The 22402-nt window shown below is 51.4% G+C and overlaps 1 protein-coding gene across 1 annotated transcript; it reads right to left on the bottom strand.

Moving 5' to 3' along the window:
• Positions 1-1190: 1190 nt before the first annotated feature.
• On the bottom strand, positions 1191-20680 carry CALCOCO1 (calcium binding and coiled-coil domain 1). The gene is given in 16 exon segments (XM_047786793.1): positions 1191-2199; positions 2202-2254; positions 3331-3437; positions 3815-4014; positions 4274-4382; positions 4742-4837; positions 5299-5424; positions 5905-6159; positions 6363-6518; positions 9617-9707; positions 13145-13293; positions 13935-14093; positions 16665-16855; positions 17767-17869; positions 18201-18380; positions 20557-20680. Coding segments are annotated over 15 exon segments (2073 nt in total). The 5' UTR covers positions 18357-18380; positions 20557-20680; the 3' UTR covers positions 1191-2077.
• Between the last annotated feature and the right edge of the window lie 1722 nt (positions 20681-22402).

Genomic DNA, 22402 nt, shown 5'->3' on the forward strand with positions numbered 1-22402 from the left:
AGTTTATAGGCCAAGAGAGGGAGGGGATAAAGGGGAGGGAACAAGGAGGGATGGGGGGAATCCCAGGCGGGTGATGGATGCCTCTGTCAGCCCAGCTCGTATTTATTAATAGTCTTAATACGGGAAGCAATAAAGGAAGAGAGGGATTCTATTAATTAAATCATTGTTATAATTAACTTTCATTAAAGGAGGATCAATAAAGAGGAGTTGAGATGGAGAGAGGAGAGATCCATTATCTCTAATTTCCTTGGAAGGGATTCAGGGAACGAGATGGGGTTGCTAGGAGACAGCAACGTGAGGGAAGAAGGAAGGATGTAAGATGTCATCCAGGTGGGGCTGGAAGGAGGGTGAGCAGGAGGGTTTCAGGTGACTGGAGAGAGGGGATGGGGGGGCCCACCCTCAGGTGACTGGAGAGAGGGGATGGGGGGGGCCCACCCAGGGGCCCCGGAGGGAATGGGGGGTAGCTGATAAGGAAGCCACAGGGATGGAGAACGGGGGGCTAAAGGCACGGCTCATGTCAGGCATTGCTGAGAGCCTTGGTGAGCACACAGGTCCTTAATACATGCTTTATGATGCTGTGTGTGTGTCTGTCTAGACTGTGAAGCTGGTTAGAGTGGATGAATGTATTTTGGTGACAGTGGAGTCAGTGTGTAAATATGGGTGTGTGGAGACGGCAAGAGGGAGAGAGGGAGGCAGGGATGGGAGGAATTCAAATGATCTTTAGAGGTAGGGGGCTTAGGACATTTTTTACGAAGTGGATACTCAAAGGTGTGTATTCTTAACAGGAGCAATGCCTTCCTTTTGGCTCAAGGTACAGTGGTGGCTGCTTTGGAGGGAGGTCTCAGCAGTGGAAACCTCCTCCCACTTCCAAGGCTGGCACCTTAGCCCAGTACCCCAGGCTCCATGCTGCCCCACCCCAGGGGCTAAACCCTTCCCTTCCCCATTAGTTTGCCCCCTCCTGCAATTGCAGTATCCCCAAGCCAGAGCCCCCACTTGAGACAAAAGTCCCTCCCTCCTCTCTTCTCGCTGGAGGTGGCCAGCATGCCAAGGCACTGCCAAGGCGCCAGGAGGCAGCCCTGGCAGGGGTGTGTGTGTGGGGGAGGAGAGGGAGATGTGTGGGGGGGTGTCCCTCCCCTGCCCACCAAGGTCTAAGAGCCAGAGGTCTTGACCTTCTTTGCTCTAGACACACCTTGTGATAAGAACACATTTTATTAGAATAGTTATACATATCATATAAATATATTTGTCCAACTACAAGGGGGGGAGGGAGACGGTGGAGGGAAGCTCTTATTGCTGAGGGGGGACCTGGAAAGGGAGGGAGGGAGGGCTGGGAAGTGGGGACACCTGGGACCATTTGTCCCCCCATCTCTCACAGAAGGCACAAATGCATTATGGATTTCCATGTGAGGACCGGGGGTTGGGGGCGGGTAGGAGAAAGGGACAGGAGATAGATCACAGAAAACCTCCAAAATACAAAAGAAACCTCCAAACTTAGTATCTACTGGTATGGGAAAGGCTGGGTGGGAGCAGAAGGCAGTGGGGCACGGAAGGAGGAACCAGGGCAGCTCAGAACCGGAAGAGACCTGGAGAGGTCATGATATCAAGGGGGGCCCCAGAAAAAACTCTGGTAAACAAACACGGACCCCAAACAAGGGAGGGTGGGGTGCCCCAGGAACTGGCTTCGGGGCATGGGAGAGTGTGTGTGAGTGTGTGAGTGTGTGTGCAGTGGTGGTGGGGGGACAGTGGCAGGTGTGAGTGACAGAGCAACCAGGGCCAGGAGGGGGAGATTCCACCCCCCTGGAGAAGGCCTCCTCTATCTTGGTTCCTCCAAAACCGCTTTCAGGGGGTGAACTCAGCCACTGCTTCCAAGAAGGAGTCGCTGCCTGGACAGAAGAGCCAGGAAGGAGAGGGTGAAGCTGGAGAGCTTGGAGAAAACCACATACGAGCAGTTCTCTGGCAACAGAATATCATGGAGCTGAGCATGTGGGAAGAGAGGCGTGACACCTAAGCGTAGGGCTATGCATGAGTGTATGCATGTGTGTGTAAGTGTGTACTTGTGCATGTACTGGGGAGGGGGTCACTCGAAGGTGAAGGGGTCCTGGGTGCTGAAGAAGAAGTGTCCATCCATATGGTGCTCCAGGCCATCCTTCTCGCTCTCGGCTGGGAAGCGCTCCTTACAAATGGGGCACTCCTTCCATGGGGGGTGGCAGGGCCCTCAGGGCCGGCCTCTGACAAGGGACCCACCGCAAAGCCACTAGAGAGAGACGGGGGAGAGGGGAGGGTCAGTGCTCGGCTGCCATCCTGGCTTGCAGACCTCGGCGAGGGGGACCCACACACCTGGGCTCCCAGTGACCCTGTTCCCAACGCATCGTCCCGGGGGCTCCCTCTTCCAGCCTCTCTCTCTTTCTCCACCCTGCAATGGAAGCCTTAGTTTCCCGGCTCCCTGTGCCCTTTTCTTCGGGCCCTGCTGGTGGCTCTAGTACAGAGCCCATCCCCCAAGCTCCTGCTCTCCTCCCTCCATCTCCGTCTGCTGCCTAATGAGGCTGAAAATGAGTCTGACATCGTCCTTCATCTTCCTGCTCCAGCCTGGAAGGATGACAGCATCACCCCTCCCGGCCCTGAGCCCATCTCCCGTGCAGGCAAAGCTGGGGGCTGGATGCTAAAACCTCTGTGCCCCCTGCCCCTGCTGTCCCCTTGCCCTGGGGGGAGAAAAGGGAAGGCAGGGGGGCAATCTGATACCTGAATCCCCCGCCCAAGAGGGCCCGCAGGGAGGACAGCATCTCAGGGGGGACCAGATGGAGGCTGGACCCCCATCTTCTCTCTATTCCTGTCCCTAGGGGCCTTGGTCACCTCCTTTCCTCCCCCAATGGCACCTACATACTTACCCGGTGGTAGGGGAAGGGGTAGGGGCAGGAGAGAGGGGATGCAGGGCAATTTGGGCTCCTCGGAAGATGGTGCTAGAACAACACAGAAGCCAGTTAAAGGCGGGACCTCTGAGTGAGTGCACGCATGCATTGGGCGGAATGGGGGAGGATCACTTGAAGGCACCTATGATTTGGGGCGGTGGGTCACTTTCTGTGTCAACCACAACTGTATCTCCTCTTTTTTCTCTTTTTTTCTTTTGGCTGCACCCAGCACACAGAAGTTCCCAGGCCAGGGATCGAACCCGTGCCACAGCAGCAACCTGAGCCGCTGCAGTGACAACACCAGATCCTTTAACCTGCTGCACCACAGGAGAACTCCTCTCCTCTTGGCTGGGACTGTTCACCTGGATGCCCTTCCCGTGGGCATCCTCCCACCTTCCTGCCACCCTCCCTCTCTGGCACTCACCTGGCCATGTCATAGAAGGCACTGCCCAGTTCCGGAAGTAGCAGGTTGGCTTCCTCACCGCCACTCTGCACAGCTGCCATCAGGACTGATTTCTCATCTTCAGCCTCCTGGGCACCAAAGGGATAGGGTTGAGTTTGGGGTGCTGACCCAAGACGGGGGAGCAGCTCACTGGGCCAGGTGAGGGAAGAACAGTCTGGACTGGGATTGTTCACGGAGGGCCGTGCTAAGAGGGGGCAGAAGGGTTTTGATGGGGGCTGGTGGACAAGAAGAGAATGAGCGTGGGGAGGAGGGGCTGGCAGCGGTGAGGCTACTGAGCAAGACTGGGTTTTGGGCTGGTATCCACTGGGTGGCCTTGGAGAGGGCCTGGGCCTGCCTCCGCTCCCCTAAGAACAAAGACAGCCCTGTACGGCTAAGACTCCCTGCTCTGGAGGCTGGGCCACTTGGGTTTGGTCCTGCCCCTGCTCCATGTCCCCTCTCTGCTCACCGAGTCAGAGCTACTGTCCTCGGCTGGCCCTGAGAGGTGGGGAGCAATGGGAGCTGGCTGGCTGATGACAACCAGGGGAGAAGCCTCTCGTGGCCCCGCAGGGGAGGAGTCGGGGTCTCCACGCTCACACAGGCCATAGGGTGGGAGCCTCATGTCTTCTGGAGACTCGTCCTCGGAGTCTGACAGAGCCACCGGGCAGCCTGCAGGCGAGGGAGGGGGCACAGAAGAAAGAGGGACGCGGCGTTAGAGGGTGGGATCAGCTCTGGATTCTGGGAAGAGGGATACAGTTAAACTAATCAGGGCCTGGGGCTGGGGAAGGAAAAAGACAAAACGGAGAAGGCAGAGGCAGCTCCCAGAGGGGGTACGTGGAGCTTTCCCATCACGGGGAGTAGAACGGGGGAGAGGCAGCATAAGACGGGGGTGCGGGTGGGGGTCGGGGAGGGTGGGATGTGTACAGACTCAGGCCTGCAGCGGCCTCCTCATCCTCTGTGGCAGGGTCCTCGCTCCACTTCTCGTCTGCCACCTTCTCCAGGCGGGCCTCCAGCTTTCTCATGTACTCCAGCAGTTCCTGGAGGTGGGGAGGAAAGAGGTGAGAGAGAGAGGCTGGGAAGACGGGAACCATGCAGCCCTGCAGGGGCTTCCCTGGCATCCAGGAAGAACTTTGTGTTCCTCAGGATTAGACGCCTTCGCCAAACGTTAAGGAAGATCATCACCCCCACCCACTCCCCTGGAGTCCTGTCACCCCCCTTCTTCCCCCAGCAACCCTGCCCTGTCCAGCCAAGTCAGCTAATAAGAGGATCCACAGTCCCAGTTGTAGCCTCTTAAGGATACCGGCGTTTAAGTCAGGAAATGACAAGAAGATACAAAGCTTCTTGCCCTCACATCCTCCACTCTGGCATCCGGGGGCCCTGAGTTATGGCTTCTTACCTGCTTCTCCTCCTGAAGCTGCTCCTTCTCCTTCTGGAGCACGCGCAGGGCCGACCGCAGCTCCGTCAGCTCCCGCTTACTCTCTGACAACTGCACCTGCGGGGAGAGGGCCCGATGGAATCTGGAGCCTGCAATGGACCTCCCAGAACCTGGGCTCTAGGAACCTGGACACAACAATCTAGAACCACAACCCTCTGGGCCTTGGCTCACCCCGACACACACAGGGGAGGCCCTGTCACTCTTCTGTGACTCCTTGTCTTGTCCCCCACTTATCTGAGTCCTAGTCTCCGCCTCTTGAGGGGCGACCTGGGTGACTGCCTCTGGGCTGGGGTCACAGCAGGGGCACTCCAGAGTTCTCCCAAGTCATCCCTACTGGGCCCAGAATGTGTACCCAGAGCTGAAAGGGACACGGCAACACGGTCTCGGGCGTGCATGTGGGATGGCGGCCAACAGAGATGCGAACACCTAGCACTTGGGAGCCTGTGGCCCAGATAGGAAGGGGCGCCGATGCCCCGGGACGTGCTGGCGCAGGACCCTCAGGTGGCCGGGCACCTCACCAGGCTAGAGTCCTTTTCCCGGGCCAGTTCAGTTTTGAACGCTTGGTTCTGGGTCTTCTCCTCCTGCACTGCCTTTTCCAGTCGCAGTATCTCCGCACTCAGCTTCAGGATCTTGTCCTTCTCTGCCTAGGAGGTGCCGAAAAGGAACATGGGAGTGTAAAGGTGAAGGAAAAGGGAGGCGGCTGGCAAGAGCGCCGGCCTCGCTGTGTCTCTTCCTCATTTAACGGGGTATTTTGGAGCGGCTTCCCCTTCTTGCCTTCCTCATTCTCTGTGAGCCCCACTCCCAAGAAGAGGAAGCCCCCCCCCCCCCCCCCGCCAGCCAGTGAAGGCGATCAGGAATGGGCAGCACAGCAGGGCCGGGTGCCTAGAGTGATGAATGTCTGAATCAACATGATAACCAAGGCAGGTGCTGTGGGGAGCAGGATCTGGCCACTCCACCCAGGGAGGGGCCGCACCTAGTGGTGCATGTACCTCGCTCACAGCCCCTCCCCACCCCTAGCCCTCGGAGCTTCTCACCCCTGTTTCTCTCCTCCCAGGGGATCTGACCACACAGGGGTTGGGGTGGGGGCGGGAGGTAGCAGCCAGGGGGTCCCCCCAGCCCTCTACCTCCACACTCTGCAGCAACCCCGCTCGCTCCTTGCTCCACTGGCTCTTCTCTTCCTTCAAGTGCAGACTGAGCTCAGCCAGCCTGCCGTTGACTCCGGCCACTTCCAGGCGGCTGCGGTGCAGCTCGGCTATGGTGCGGTCCCTGGCTCCCGCTGTGCTGGCCAGCTCCTCCCCAAGAAGGGTGGCTTTCTGCTGGCTCGAGGCTGCAAGCTCCTGGGCCCCTCGAAGCTGCTCCTTCAGGGGCTCCAACTCAGCCTCAGGAGAAAGGAGGAGATGGGATCAGGGGTCCCAGGGAGTCACTTGAGAAGCATGACGGTAGCCAGGCTCCTGCCTCTCCCCCACCGCATCAGGACTCAGGCCTGGGTTGCTGAGGCTTGAGCCATGTCTCTTCCCCCAGACCCGTCAACAACCAGCTCTTGGAACATTCTCTACTTCCGCTGCCCAGGGGCTTCACTCACCACCCGCTGCTGGGCCTGGCCCAGAGTGTCCTTCATCTGGGCCACCTTGTCCTTCAGTCTCTGGGCCTGAGCGCTTTGCTCCTCCTGCCGGCCCTTGGCCTCCTGCAGCTCCAAATTCAAGCGACGGTTCTCCTGTTGTGCCATCTGGAGCTCGGCCTGATGAAGGAAGAGAGAAGGTGAGGAAAAGTAGATGTATTTGGGGGTGGCCAGGGGGGTGGGCCTCTGTGATGAGAGGCCAGGGTTCCACTCCTCAGATTTAACACACACTGGAGCATTGGGCCCTTGCCAGCCCTGCTTGGGTTCTGAAGGCCAAGTGACCCAATCCTGACCAACCCAGGGTCTCCAGTGGCACAGCCTGGGATCTTACTCAAGTCTAGGCTTCCTATGCCCTATCTCTGCTTCCCCACTTACTTAGTTATTCTTTCGGCTTTGTCTGTGGCATCGAACTCACCCCACAGCTGTAGTGACAATGTGGGATCCTTAACCCGCTGTGCCGGAAGAACTCCCTCGAACTTTCTTTCAGATCAAAACTCAATCCGGGTGTCCTGCAGGTCCCCCGCACTCAGCGCATTCTACCTCCTACTCCACCCTGGTCCTTGCCTCTGCTGTTTCTGTCCATGGTACTATTTTCTAAGACTTCAGGCTGTATACCCTGGTGCCATACATAGCTTCTGTTCTCTCCCTAGCAGCCCATAGGATGGATGATTTTTTTTTTTTTTGCTTTTTAGGACTACACCTGAGGAATATGTAAGTTCCCAGGTTAGGGGCTGAATTGGAGCTGCAGCTGCTGGTCTACACCATAGCCACAGCAACAGAGGATCCGAGTCTGTCAATCACACCACCGCTCATAGCAATGTTGGATCCTTAACCCGCTGATCGAGGCCAGGGATCAGACTTGCATACTCATGGATACTGGTTGGGTTCATTACTGTTGGGCCACAACTGGAACTCCAGAATGGATGCTTCTTCAACCTCCATCTTGTTCACAGTCATTTTCTCTTTTCTACTGTTGCCATGTTCTAGTTAGCTCGGGCTTTGATCATTTCTTGCTTGGACTGCTGAATAATCGCACAACTAGTTTATTTTCTCCAAGGCAATCACTTTTTTTTTGGGGGGCCATGCCCAGGGGATATGAAAGTTTCTGGGCCAGGGATCGAACCCATAGCAGTGACAATGCTGGATCCTTAACCCAGTGCACCACAAGGGAACTCCCCATGAGTCGATCACTTTAATCTTTTTAGGTACACATGCTCCACTTGAAAATCATCCGTTGAGTTCCAGTCATGGCTCAGTGGTTAACGAATCTGACTAGGAACCATGAGGTTGCAGGTTTGATCCCTGGCCTTGCTCAGTGGGTTAAGGATCCGGCGCTGCCGTGAGCTGTGGTGTAGGCTGCAGATGTGGCTTGGATCCTGTGTTGCTGTGGCTGTGGCGTAGGCCTCCGATAGACCCCTAGCCTGGGAACCTCCATATGCCGCAGGAGCGGCCCTAGAAAAGGCAAAAAGACACACAAAAAAAATCATCCGTGCCTCTCACTACTTAGCGGATAAAGTCTAAACTCAAGAACCGTGACAAACCTAGGCCTTACTTCAAACCCTTCGCCCACACATTCAACTGCCCTGAGTGTTCTAGATGCTATGCCTTCGCTCATGCTTCTTCTTGTCCTAGGATGGTCTCCCTTTCATCTCAAATTCCACCTGCTCTTTCCTACTGAGCAAATGGTTTTCAAACCATCTTCCACAGAAGCCTAGGGTTCTGATGAAGCCATTTAGAGATTCTGCAAATATCTGGTTTCAACTTCTCCTAAATTATGAAAAACTAGGTTAAAAAAACAATGTACAAACTCACAAGTTAACACACTGGAGATGATCAATCCACTCGTGTGCATCCAGGTTAATTCATTTTTGTGCAAACCTCAGGAGAAAGTTTCCATCATATTTTTTTTTTGTCCTTTTGTCTTTTTAGGGCCCCACCCAAGGCATATGGAGGTTCCCAGGCTAGGGGTCAAATCAGAGCTCTAGCCACTGGCCTACACCACAGCCACAGTAACACCAGATCTGAGCCACGTCTGTGCCCTACCCCACAGCTCACTGCAACGCTGGATCCCTGACCCACTGAGTGAGGCCAGGGATGGAACCCTCATCTTCATGGATGCTAGTAAGGTCCATTAAGCACTGAGCTACGATGGGAACTCCCATTGATCATATTTTCTTTTTTTTACTTTCTTTTTTTTTTTTTGTCTTTTTGCTATTTCTTTGGGCCGCTCCCTCGGCATATGGAGGTTCCCAGGCTAGGGGTCGAATCGGAGCTGCAGCCACCGGCCTACACCACAGCCACAGCAACGTGGATCATATTTTCTATTGAAGTGAAGAGCAAACAGATCGCAAGGTAGACAGCTTAAAAATTGTTATCATTTGCATCTGCTTCTGTATGAGACTCAGGGTGCTCAGGGTGCTCTGAATACTGCACAACCCCAACAGGTTACAGAAACACATTAGCTGCTGAGGCTCACAGAACAGTCCTCCATAACCTCCAATTTCAAAGTTTGGTATAGCTCAAACTACCTAACTGCTTTTGTTACTTTATAAGTAAATGTTGAATTTATAAAAGTAAATTTAGAGTAATAATACATGGCTCTTACTCATTCAGTGAGGTTCCACCTAAGATGTAATTAGGGTGGCGGGGAGGAAAAGTTTCTATTGCTAAAAAAGTTTGAACATGCCAAGCTAGTTTATGCCCTTTTTAAAAGCCTTTTTTTTTTTTTTTTTGGTCTTTTTTAGGGCTGCTTCCCACGGCATATGGAGGTTCCCAAGCTAGGGGTCTAATCGGAGCTGTAGACGCTTGCCTACGCCAGAGCTACAGCAACGTGGGATCTGAGCCATGTCTGCGACCTACACCACAGCTCAAGGCAACACCGGATCCTTAACCCACTGAGCGAGGCCAGGGAAGGGAACCTGCAACCTCATGGTTCCCAGTCGGATTCGTTAACCACTGCGCCACGACGGGAACTCCTAAAAGCCTTTTCTAATGTTCCTACCCAGATGTGCTGACATTCACCTCTGTGGGGAATCTTGACACTTTATTATATGTCTCTGGTGACGTTATTTTCCACTTTGACTAATCCCAACATTCCCCAGGAGAGTGCACACAGTGTCTTTTCTACATTTTTATCCCCTTTAGAGTCCAGAAGTCAGAAGGGACTCAATAAACACTGGAGAGACAACTGAGAAAGCAAACCAGCTCTGAGCCCTTACCTCGCTTTGCTCCTTGTCTGCCTGGACTTCCTTCAGCTGCCCAAGGAGCTTCTCTTGTTCCCGAGTCAGGGCCTTCACCGTGTCTCTAACCCTGTGAGTGGTGGATGCAATGTCAGGTAACAGATCACCAGAGAAGGACCAAAGGACTCCGACTTTTCTGCTGGGGCTCCTCTAGACCAGGCCTCCACTTCTCTCTGGGATGCTCAAATCCCCACAACAAGATGATCCAGTTCTAAGCCCCAAGTACCCAAGATTCCTGGTTTCAGAGCATGATCCAGAATAAACAGTTGTTCTTTTATCTTTATGTATCACTTTTGCTTTTCTTTTTGGCCGCACCGGCAACATATGGAAGTTCCCAGGCCAGGAACTGCAGCTGTGGCAATGTCAGATCCTTAACCCAAGGGCTTGGGTTGGAGAGAGAACCAGCACCTCCATAGAGACAAGCCAGATTATTAACCCACTGCCCCATAGTGGGAACTCCTCTCTATGTATTATTTTATTTATTTATTTATTTATTTATTTTTTTGTCTTTTTGCCCCCTCTTGAGCTGTTACTGAGGCATATGGAGGTTCCCAGGCTAGGGGTCCAATCGGAGCTGTAGCTGCTGGCCCACGCCACAGCCACAGCAATGCGGGATCCTTAACCCACTGAGCAAGGCCAGGGATCGAACCCGCAACCCCATGGTTCCCAGTCGGATTCCTCAACCACTGCGCCACGATGGGAACTCCGATACGTATTATTTTAAGGGATGTTCTGCTGGTGGCTTCCCAGTTTGCACTAAATCTAGGCTAGAATCTAGCTTTTTCTAGAAAAGGAGCAGTCATTATTGATGATAAACTTTTTTTGGGGTGGGGCTCTCGCATGCAGTGCCTTTAAGTAGGATCTCAGTTCCCAGACCAGGGGTTGATCCTGGGCTGCAGTGGTGAAAGTGCTGAGTCCTGACCACTAGGCCACCAGGGAACTCCTAATAAACTTTTTTTTTTTTTGTCTTTTGGCCTTTTCTAGGGCCGCACCCGCGGCATATGGAGATTCCCAGGCTAGGGGTCTAATCTGAGCCGTAGCCATCAGCCTACACCAGAGCCTACAGCAACTCCGGATCCGAGCCTCGTCTGCAACCTACACCACAGCTCATGGCAATGCTGGATCCTTAACCCACTGAGCAAGGCCAGGGATCGAACCCGCAACCTCATGGTTCCTAGTTGGATTCGACAGGAACTCCCCTCAATAAACTTTTGATCAGAAGTTGGCAGATATTTTCTGTAAAAGGCCTAGTGGTAAATATTTTAGGTTCTGCAAGCCATTGGAGTGTGGAAGCAGTCATAGACAATACGTAAATGAACATGGCTGGTCCCATAAAACTTTATTTATGAACAATGGAGTTAAATTTCATATGATTTTCATATCACAAAATATTATTTTTTTGTTTTACAATCATTAAAAATTGTCAAGGGAGTTCTCTGGTATCCTAGTGGTTAAGGACTCAGTGTTCTCACTGTTATGGCTCTGGTTACTGCTGTGGCTTGGGTTTGATCCCTATCCTGAGAACTTCTGCATGCTCTGGCCAAAAACAAAAAAAATTGTCTAAACCATTCTTACCTTTGTGGGCTATACAAAACTATGTGGCAGGCCAGGAGTTCCTGTCCTGGCTCAGTGGTAATGAATCCCACTAGCATCCATGAGGATGTGGGTTTGATGCCTGTTCTTGCTCAGGAGGTTAATGACCTGACATTGCCATGAGCTGTGGGGTAGGTCAGATCTAGCATTGCTGTGGCTGTGGTGTAGGATGGCAGCTGCAGCTCTGATTCGACCCCTAGCCTGGGAACCTCCATATGCATGGGTGCGGCCATTTAAAAAAAAAACACAACTATGTGGCAGGCTGGATTTGGCACGTGGGCCATAGTTTGTTGACCCCTTGTGTAGACAGTCCCTGATCTTTTCCAGATGCTCGGTTTGATCCCTACTTTTCTATTTCGTGATTTAGAACCTAGACATTTAGTATCTTGCCAGGGCAAGACTAACATATCCTGGACTGAAGAAGCCTCAGGGATCAACCCTCCTTTTACTCCTGGTCTTGGATAGCATGCCTTTGCCTTTAAAAAGTTTTTTTTTTTTTTTAAACGAAAATATCAGGAGTTCCCGTCGTGGCTCAGTGGTTAAGGAATCCGACTAAGAACCATGAGGTTGCAGGTTCGATACCTGGCCTTGCTTGGTGGGTTAAGGATCCAGCATTGCAGTGGCTCTGGCATAGGTCGGCAGCTACAGCTCCGATTACACCCCTAGCCTGGGAATCTCCATATGCTATGGGTGCAGCCCTAGAAAAGGCAAAAAAATAAAATAAAATAAAGATAAAAATAAATAAAATTAAAAAAACCCATCAAATCTATACCAGTGATGAATGAAAGAAACTTAATTATGCCATTTGATGTAAAAATCTGAAGGACTAGAATGAGAGGTGGCCAATATTTGTGCTATTTGGTAGAAATAATAGTTGTCTGGCAGAAGAAATTTATTTCATGTGGCTCCAAAGGTCTAAACCAGAACCAGTGAGTGAAAGTTATAGAAGGGTAGTTATGTTATAAGAGAAATAAAAATGATAGCTGTCTGACATTGAAAAGAGGCTGCTGGAGTTGACCTGCGGGTCGCTGCTGTGATGCAGGTTTGATCTCTGGCCCTGAAACTTCCGCAGGCCATGGGTGCAACCATAAAAAAAAAGAAAGAAAGAAAGAGGCTACCTCTTGAGGTAGTGATCTTCCCTCACATACCCTCTTAAATACCTTACATTCCTCCCATTGCTAAGATTCTATGATTTGTACCTTTTTTCAGGGCAGAGATCCCGTAACATTTCTGAATCACCAGTTCTGATATTTCCTAATAGAGAGAACAGAGTCTAATCTCATGCTTTGCTGGGGTAAAATCTGAAATCCATCCTCTCCTATCTTGCCTTGACCATTCCGTCCATTCTCTTCTTCCAGTCTTCCACCCCTAGCTCCTGCTTAGTATCTGCCGCACAATAAACAGTAACCACGAGTACCTCTCAAGGAATACAGAACAGGTTAGGAAATATGGAAGAGAGCTTGGCAGAAAAAGCCCCAATAACTAGAATACCGTGAGTGAGGCTGAGAAGGGAAGGAGAAACCATGTGAGATGGAAAGCAGGTTTGGTTTTTTTGTTTGTTTGTTTGTTTGTTTGTTTGTCTCTTTGTCTTTTTTAGGGCCATACCCACGGCATACGGAGGTTCCCAGGCTAGGGGTCTAATTTGAGCTACAGCTGCCGGCCACAGCCACAGCCACAGTCATGCCAGATCCAAGCTACGTCTGCGACCTACACCACAGCCCATGGCAATGCCAGATCCTTAACCCACTGAATGGGGCCAGGGACCGAACCTACAACCTCATGGTTCCTAGTTGGATTCGTTTCCGCTGCGCAATGACAGGAACTCCAGAGAGCAGGTTTTGCGTGCCTGAAATGGGAGGCTGGGGTTCCTGAGGAAGGGAAGGGAAATAGTGGGGTTCGAGGAGGTCCCCTCACCTGTCCAGCTCCACCTCCTTCGTCAGCACTTTCTCACTGATGGTCTGGATGTCCTCTTCCAGCTCCAGGATGCGGGCCACGTGGTCTCCCTGTTGCCGGCTCAGGATGTCCCTCTCTTCCGTGAGCTCGCCATGGGACCGGGCAAGCCCCTGGAATTAAGGTTCCCCAGGAAGGAAGAAGGTGAGACTCATCTCTCAAAGAGTGGAGCAAAGGCTTCGGAGGAGGATTCCTGCGTTCGACTATCCACTTCCTACGTGGTCACCTTCCTTGTAAAAGAAACATTCCCTTCCTGGTGTTTATGGCCACCTCCATCCTAACTCAGCATTCCTGTGATCCAAGAACTTGAGTCTCACTATAAATTTGGGACATAGCTCCTGTCATAACCAGTTTAAGCCTATTTGTGACGTCTTAAACTTGTATCTTTTTTTTGTTTGTTTTTTTAGGGCCATACCCATGGCATATGTAAGTTCTCAGGCTAGGGGTCAAATCAGAGCTGTAGCTGATGGCCTACACCACAGTCACAGCAATGCCAGATCCGAGCTGCATCTGTGACCTACACCACAGTTCACGGCAATGCGGGATCCTTAACCCACTGAGCAAGGCCAGGGATCGAACCTGCATCCTCATGGATACTAGGCACATTCGTTTCTGCTGAGCTACAACAGTAACTCCCAAATCTGTATCTTTGATGTCAGAATCATCTTAACAGCCCACTAACGTCTCCCCTGGGTTCAGTTTTTGGACCCCAAGTGTGTATCCAAGCCCCTCCCTCCAAAGGCCCAACCCCCACCTTGTACTGCTCCGAAAGCTCCGCATGCTCCTGCCTGGTGGTTGCCAGGGCCGTCTCAAGCTCCTGTACTCGGCTCCTCAGCTCCGTCACCTGACCCTCCAGCTGCAGCTTCAGCTGCATCAGGTCATTCCTCTCTTGCTGGCTTTCATCCAGCTGGTTCTACAGGGGACAAGATGAGAAAAGGGGCGGGGGGGGGGGTTCTGCCCGTGAAGTGCCCGTTGCGAGGTCCCATCCCCACCACTCTGCAGATACCTTTCAGGGCTGGGAAGTTATCAGTCCAGGCTAGGAAGAGGTGTCAGGAGAGGCCTGGTAGGCGACTGAATCCTGCCCACCACCCATCAGATACACCAGCTTGCGGCACTCTAACTGCCCAACCCCTTACCTCTTCCCACCCAAGGCCTGGCCCCTCCTTTGCCCAGCAATTACAGGAACCCCTCATCTGGTGAAGTCTTTTTCAATTCACACAGACAAAGCAGATGGCTCCCCCCTCATTTTACCATTCCTGTCCTGAAGTCAGACAGATCTGCATTTGTCTTTTTTTTGTGTGTGTGTGTTTTAGGGCCACACCTGCTGCATATGGAAGTTCCCAGGATAGGGATCGAACCGGAGCTGTAGCTGCCAGCCTACATCACAGCTGGTGGCCTACACCACAGCCACAGCAATGCAGGGTCCCAGCTGAATTTGTGACCTACAGCACAGCTCTGGCAACACTGGACCCCTGACCCACTGAGGGAGGCCAGGGATGGAACCCGTGTCCTCACAGAACGGGAACCCCCAGATGTGGGTTTAAATCTCCAATACAATGTTTACTAGCGAGGTGACTTTGAACAAGTCACTAAACTTCTCTGAGTCTCTCTCCTCATCTGTAACATGATCCCTCAGCCTGGGCTGCTGTAAGTTTTTTTTTTTTTTCTTTTCTTTCTGAGCAGTATTAGTCCTTAAACTTTATTGAGCATTTACTCTGTGCTGGGCATTATCTCACACACACCTCCAAACAACCAACTAGAGAGTTTCGTTTTTTTGTTTTTTTTTGTTTTTTTTTGGTCTTTTTGCCATTTCTTGGGCCGCTCCCACGGCATATGGAGGTTCCCAGGCTAGGGGTCTAATTGGAGCTGTAGCTGCCAGTCTACACCAGAGCCACAGCAACTTGGGATCCGAGCTGCGTCTGCGACCTACACCACAGCTCACGGCAATGCTGGATCGTTAACCCACTGAGCAAAGGCAGCGATCGAACCTGCAACTTTGTGGTTCCTAGTCGGATTTGTTAACCACCGCGCCACGACGGGAACTCCCGACTGTAAGGTTTAAATGAGCACAATGAATAAAAACAGAACAGAACAGTGGGTAGGAGCTCACCCATCTCTGATTTACATAAGATATAAACATCTTCTTTCTATTCTTGTGTTGATTGCATGTGTTTAGAAGGTTCCAGGGGGCAGGAGTTTGTTGAAATTACAAACTACTTGTTCCTACTTTCTGAGCCTTCCTCAGGCCTGTCCTCTTGTCTGGGGCATGGACTCCCTCCCCACCTGGCCCTGTTCTCATCTTCCTTCAGGAAGTCCTCCTTGCTAACATCTGCCTCCATGTCCTAATTCTTCTTTATTCAGTCCAACAGAAAAATGATAGAAGCTACATATATCCTCAAAAAATTTTGGAGTTCCCGTTGTGGCACAGCAGAAGCAAATCCGACTGGGAACCATGAGGTTGCGAGTTCAATCTCTGGCCTCGCTCAGTGTGTTAAGGATGTGGCATTGCCGTGAGCTGTGCTGTAGGTCACAGACACAGCTTGGATCTGGCATTGCTGTGGCTGTGGTGCTGGCAGCTATAGCTTCAAGTGGACCCCTGGCCTGGGAACCTCCAAATGCCTCAGGTGCAGCCCTAAAAAAAGCAAAAGAAAAAAAATTTTTTTTCAAGTAGACACTTAAGAAAAATACTAAGAAATATGTGGAATTCATTTTAACAATATTTTATCTAACCCAGTCTGTCCAAAATATTATCATCTCAACATTTAATCAATATAAAGAATTATTGAAATCTTTTACATTCTTTTCAAAATTTTTAATTATGTGCATGCACATGCATGCGTGCATGCACGCATGTATTTTTTTGGCTGTGGCATGCAGTGGCCTAATGTGGGATCACAATTTCTAGACCAAGGAGTGAACTTGGGCTGCAGCAGTGAAAGAGCCAAGGGACTAGACCACCAGGGAATTCCCTCTTTTTTTAAAAAAATACTATGTTTCTTATTCATACAGTGGATCTCAATTTACACCCATCACATTTCAAGCGCTCAAGAGTCACATGTGGGTAGTGGCTCCGGTCACTGGGTGGTGCAGGTCTGGGTCGACCTATCTGCTCTCACTCCTCACTCGTTCTGGAAGCAGCTCTCATCCTCCCCTTCCTTGGAACATTCCTTCCCCAAGCAGCCTCCCTCTACCCTTGGCATCTTCCCTGAGGGCCCAGGGCAGGATGTAGCCTTGAGGGAAGGAAGGCAAAAAATGTTCTTATGAAATCTTGGGTGACACTGGCTTGTGGGTGGCTTGCTCTCCTACCCTACATGTGCATGTCTGTCTGTGTTGGACTGAGACTGTCGTGAAGGCAAGGCCTTGGGTAATTCCCAGTGAGGTCTTTGGTTGAGGCTACAGTGAGGGGCGGGTGAAGCGGGAAGGGGCCCCTTATGATGCTATCCTCCTGCGCCCTAGCCAGGTAGTAGCTCTGTTCTGTTCTCACCTGCAGCACAGTTGCTTTGGGGACAACCAGCAGGATGTCAGAGCCACCGTCAGTCTCCTCCAGGGTCACCAGTTCATCCATGGGCCGGGGCTCGCGGAACTGGAAAGGGGGGCTCTGCCCACACACCCGGCCCTGGCGGTTCACATACCGGAACTGGTAGAGCTGGGCTCCCGGTTTGGGCAGGTAGCTGGCTGCGGGAAGAAGAACAGACCCAGGACCTCAAGGGCGCAGCAGGTCCCCCCTCCCTTGGTGTGTCTTATCATCAAGGGGTTCCAGCGCCTTGCTCCCTGTGCCACAGACTGTTTTCCTCTCCCCTCTGCCTCCCACAGGCTCTTTCTGATCCCTGAGATACTCTTCTCCTTCTTTTCTGCCTAGCCCTCTCTTTCCCAAACCTACTCTCTTCAGTAACAACAACACAATACCACTTACCACTTACGGGTAATGGTGTCCATTATGTACCAGGCACTTTGTTAACAGCTCTATCTGTATCATTTAAAATCTTCATATTGTCCCCGCACGCCTGGCATCGCCTTTTACTGTTTTTTTTGTTTTGTTTTTTTTTTTTTTTTTTTTTTGGTGTATGTGTGTTTTAGGGCTACACCAGCGGCACATGGAAGTTCCCAAGCTAGCAGCTGAATCGGAGCTGCAGCTGCCAGCCTATGCCACAGCCATGGCAATGTTGGATCCTTAACCCAGTGAGTGAGGTCAGGGATTGATCCCATGTCCTCATGGATACTAGTTGGATTTGTAACTGCTGAGCCACAACAGGAACTCCCACCTTTTACTGTTAATATACAGAGAAGATAAGTAACTTGCCCAAGGTCGAACAGCTTGTTAAGTATCAGTGCTGAGATTTGAACTCAGGTCTTTCAGAACTGAATGACCATCTTTTGGTTAATATAAGATGCCACTTTTCTCTCTTCCCCAGCCTCTAATTCCACATTCCATAGGAGGCGGAATTAGCGGCCCTCAACAGTTCCTTCCCTGCCTGAATCCCTGAATCTGTGAAAATCCCATGATTCTGTATCTGCTGAGCCCACCACTGTCTTCCAAACTTCCACCCCCTTACTCGTCCCTCCCGGTTTTCCACCTTCCCTTGTACCTTGGAACTGGACACTGGTGTGGATGGGGGAACCATCAGTTACACCTTCAGGCACCGAGGACCACACAAACGTGTGGTAATCCCGAACGCAGGCAGCCTCCACCTGTGAAAGCCCACCGTGGGCGAGGGGTATGGTGATGGCACCACCAGCTGTGGGCGGGGAAAAGGGCAGGGGACCAGGGGCGGGGAGGATGGTGTTGCAGCGGCAAGGATGTGAGAGCCGGGAAGGTGGAGGGATGGTGCGTCAGGAAAGAGCAAGGCTAAGACGGGGAGAAGATGGGCTTTGCTCACACAGATGGCCTCTGTCATCTGTGACATCTTTCTCCCTTCTTTTCTGCCATCATGAGATTGAGGAGCCAGGAGCCAAATCGTTCCCAAATCACTCCAACCAACCCGTGGCCCCTAAACCTGAGCCAAAAGGGTTCCAGGGATACCTTGAAGATGCCAATCCAGTCGCTGGCACTGGGCACGGTGCCTGGGGGAAGTGTGTAGTGACACTCCACCTTGGTGTTGGGGATGTAGGTCCGGGCTACGTTCAGAAAGCTGACTCCACCCCGGGATGGTGCCCGGCTTAGTGATGATTCTTCCATTCTGCCCTCCAGATGTCTGCCCTCCTATGAAATAACGATTTAATACCCTAAAGTCTCTCTCCTCCATCTCTCTGCCCCCCTCCCAACTCTGTCCCTACCTACCCCCAGCTCCTGCCACAACACCTGGAGGTGTAGGTACATCTGGTTTCCAGCCCCTGAGAGTTATAGGACCCTTTAAAGGTATCAATCTTAGTCTCGAGGGCACAGGTCTGGCCTTCTGGGTCAGATTCCATCCTGTCTCCCACTGAAACTTCTCTGATCACAGACCCCCTCCTAGAGGAATCGCTCTAATTTCGAGACTCCCTCTTCACAGGTGCATTGACCAAACCTCAGTCTCTGCCTCCCTTAGTCTCGCCTTTTCCATCTCTTAACAGTCTTGAACATTCCAAATGCTTCAGCCTCATCTTTTCGTCCCACTTCCCGCCTGCCCATCTTCTGACACTTGAATTCAAACTCCAAATGAGGTGCAGCGCCCCAGCATCCTGAATGGGTCTCCTTGCCCACTCAAGCTCTACCCGGGAATGACTTATGACACCTGAACTTATCCCTGAAAGGAATGAGTGAGTCTTCAGAGCTGGAATAAGGCTGGGGGAACAATAGCCCAGTTCCCAAGCCCCTGACCCCTCATTTTCTGTCTCTCGGTTATCTACCATGGATTAAAAAAAAAAAAAAAAAAAAAAAAAAAGCTTGCACTCTCATCCAAGAGACAGAGCAAAAAGGAGGATATAAGGAAAGACAGGTTTTCAATCATTACTCCAGGAAGTCAAGAATGCTGGAGGCGGCTGCTTCAAGGGTGGAGTGAAACACTCAGCAGGAACGTGGTGCTGTGGGGAGATGGAATGTGGGGGCCTGGAGCCAGGAAAGCCCCACCCCTGGGGCAGGGACAGACTGAAGTAAGGGGTCTTGGGATGGGGAAAGGTACACATGATGTTGAGAGAAGGAAAGAGAGTTCCAAAAGAACCTCACATTCTTCTCTTCAGGTCTTGCCAGGAGCAGGGTTAGAAACCTACTGGTCTGACTCTATGTGAACCCAGCTCTCGTATTTCCCTCCCCATTTTCTCTCTGCTCCCCTAAGCCTTAATTCCAAGTGCCTTAATCCTTCCAGCTGCTCAGATTGGTAGTTGGAGGCATGCTATAGGAGGGATTGAGAGGAAGAGATGTTCCAAGCTAGGTGGGGAAAGTTCACTGGAAAGAATGGGGGTGGGATGAAGAAGGATAACAAGCAAGAGAACTCCTCAGGCCAGGCCTGCGAGATGGCCCTTGTCATCTCTCCTCTCTAGCTCACTAATCTTCCTCCTGTGTCAGCCACAGGCACTAGTCATATGCACGCCCCCAAACACCACAAACCCACACTGAGGCTGAAGGCAGGTGGGTAGAGACTTTAAAAGAAGACAGAAACGCCTTAGAGAAGGCAAGATGGGCCAGCTCTACAGAAAGAAGCTACGTCTTCCTCCAAAATAGAGACTGAATTGAGGACAAGAGGTTTCTCTGAATTTTTATCTCTGAAAAATCCTTACTTAAAACCAGCCCATGTTTTTTCTAAATACAATTCTTCTGGCTTTCCAGGAGGGGGTGAATTGTCCTCAAAGATCTAAGCCGGGGGAACCCCATATACTCCCTACAAAAAAAAAATCCTAACAGCTGGAAATATCCCCAGGCCTGAAAGAGAGCACTGGGCACCTAAAGTGTGTATGTGTAGCCTGATTCGGTTGTTTGCTTTGCCGGGGGGGGGGGGGGGGGGGGGTTGTCCCATCCCCCCACGCTGTAGGGCTTCAGAGTTCTTTGACGTTCTACACCTTGTAATGTTTTCCTCCAGGAATTCAGTGTCGTAAAGGCCTTTAGATTGAGGTGGGGCGGAGGGTGGCTGGGGGAGAAGGGAACGGGAAGGTTTGTGAGGCCAAGTCTTGCCTGGCTGAGAATAAGCAGACTTCGGCCTCCCTCAACTCCCTTAAGCGTTTCAAGCTTTATAAAGAAAGACTGAGATGGAGGCGAGAACAGTGACTGGGTATCCCCTTGATCACGGCCCCCCTGAGACCACGAACTCTCAAAACTGTGGGGGTGGCTTCTCCAGTACGGAAAGTGTTAACACCCAAACGCTCCTCCACCCCCCTTTACCGGTTCCCTTGGATGATCCTTTCACAGGCTTGAAAGTGGGGTGGCCCCCCATAAGACCGCCCCCAAATTAGGCCAAGTTTCTTACCCCACAGACGGATCAGCTGTTCCCTCACCTTTCACCAACAACAAAAACAGCACTCCGACTCCAGGAGGGGAGGGAGAAGGGTGGATGCGAGGGCTTCTGGGGTTTGTGGTTCCTCCGAGCCTTTTTGCCGGCGATCCAGTGCGGATCTAGGACTACATAACCCAGGAGTCTGTGCGCAAGGAGGGCGGAGTAGAGGGCGGCCGCGGGGGAGGCCTCACAGCAGCATCCTGGGAGGCGTAGTTCTCACTTCCGTGACCGTGAACGAGGGTGTGGCCAGCAAAGAACTTCACAGCCCATGATGCCTTAGGAGGGGGGCAGGCTACGTTAGTGGCGACTGCCGGTTGGTACCGTGCGTGGTTGGGGGTGGGGAGAAGTTACGGCTCGAAAGCTGTCTTTAAAATACTTTATAGAGTGGGCCGAACGAGTTCAGGTACACACTTTCGCTTACTTTTAACGACAACCTGTGAGGTAGGCGGTTTTGTTATCCACGCCTTTCAGATGGAGACACTAAAGCCCAGAACGGTTACGGAACCGATCTAAAGTATCAAAGCTATGAGAGGGTAGGATTGCACGACTCCCAGTGCTCTTGCCACTACATCACAACTACCTACCGTCTAGGGGATAGGAAATGAATAACTACGGTAGCAGTTTCTTCATTGCTTCAGCCTCAGGGGCAGCCCTGCAAAAACTATGTGTTCTGCACCACTGACGATTTTTTTTTTCTAACTCGAGGGCTTCAGTTCCAGACGCCTGCCAACACTGGACTGGGCTCCCCTGCAGCGTCCTCTAGGTCCAGAAGGAGGACCCATTGTCCGAGGTGTTGCTGGTTGGGAGGGCAGAGGTGAAGTGAGGAGAACCACGTTGAAAAGGGAACATGGCATAATGCAGGACAGTTCAGAAACAAGCCACTTACCCGGCTGGTTTGCCCAAGCCTTTTAACTGGCTTAAATTCATTAAGATAATAATACATGTTGTTGCTCCTGTTTTTTGTTTAGAAGAGGTGAAAGATTCACATTCCTCCCACGCACCCTCAAGTCACGAGTCCATTAAAGACCTGGGCATCCTGCAAAGGGTCTGAGGCATTCAAAAAATGATCTCTCTCAGTCTCTGTATTAAGGAATTACAGTCTAAGGATTGATTTGCTCTTCTGCTTTAATTTTCTGCTGCATTAAGTTATGGTGCCTCTGCCTTTTCCAAGTTTTGGGGTAGTATTTTGCTTTTATGACTGAATAGTGTGTCTGGTGCCTGCCCTTGGGTGCCTTTCATATGAAGATCTCCAAGCACTTAACAATAAGTCATCAGGCTTCACAAACATTAAGGTGACATGTCAGCGTCACTAGTCAGGATTTATGAGTTACGACAAGCTGCTGGTTGCAGAGATGGCTCAAGGTCCTGGGGTGGGTTAAGAGTGAGGCCTGTTCAGGTGCCCAAGTCTCAATTGTTCTTGGTTTTTGTCTTCCACCTGGCATAAAGGCTTATAGGAAAACTCAGTCTCAGCTGGAGCTCAAAATAGTAACTTTTGTTTATTGGGTGTTTACAATGTGTTTAAACTATGTTAAGGACTTTTCCATATAATACAATACCCTTATATAGTAGGCCCTGTTATTATTCCCACTTTACATAAGATGAAGATTGAGGCACAGACTATTAAGTGACTTACCTGGGGTCATAGACTTACCACCACTACCTAGCAAGTGGTAGAATCAGGATTGAAGCACAAATGGTCAGTATACCATATTAACCACCCCAGAAACTCCTGGGTGGCATCCTAACTCCCTTTGTTCTAAGGAACAGTGCTCTTACCAGGAGACAAATGTTCACTGAGCATTTATGTGCAAGGTGCAAG

Source organism: Phacochoerus africanus, chromosome 7, assembly GCF_016906955.1.
Source record: "Phacochoerus africanus isolate WHEZ1 chromosome 7, ROS_Pafr_v1, whole genome shotgun sequence".
NCBI classification, from domain to species: Eukaryota; Metazoa; Chordata; class Mammalia; order Artiodactyla; family Suidae; genus Phacochoerus; species Phacochoerus africanus.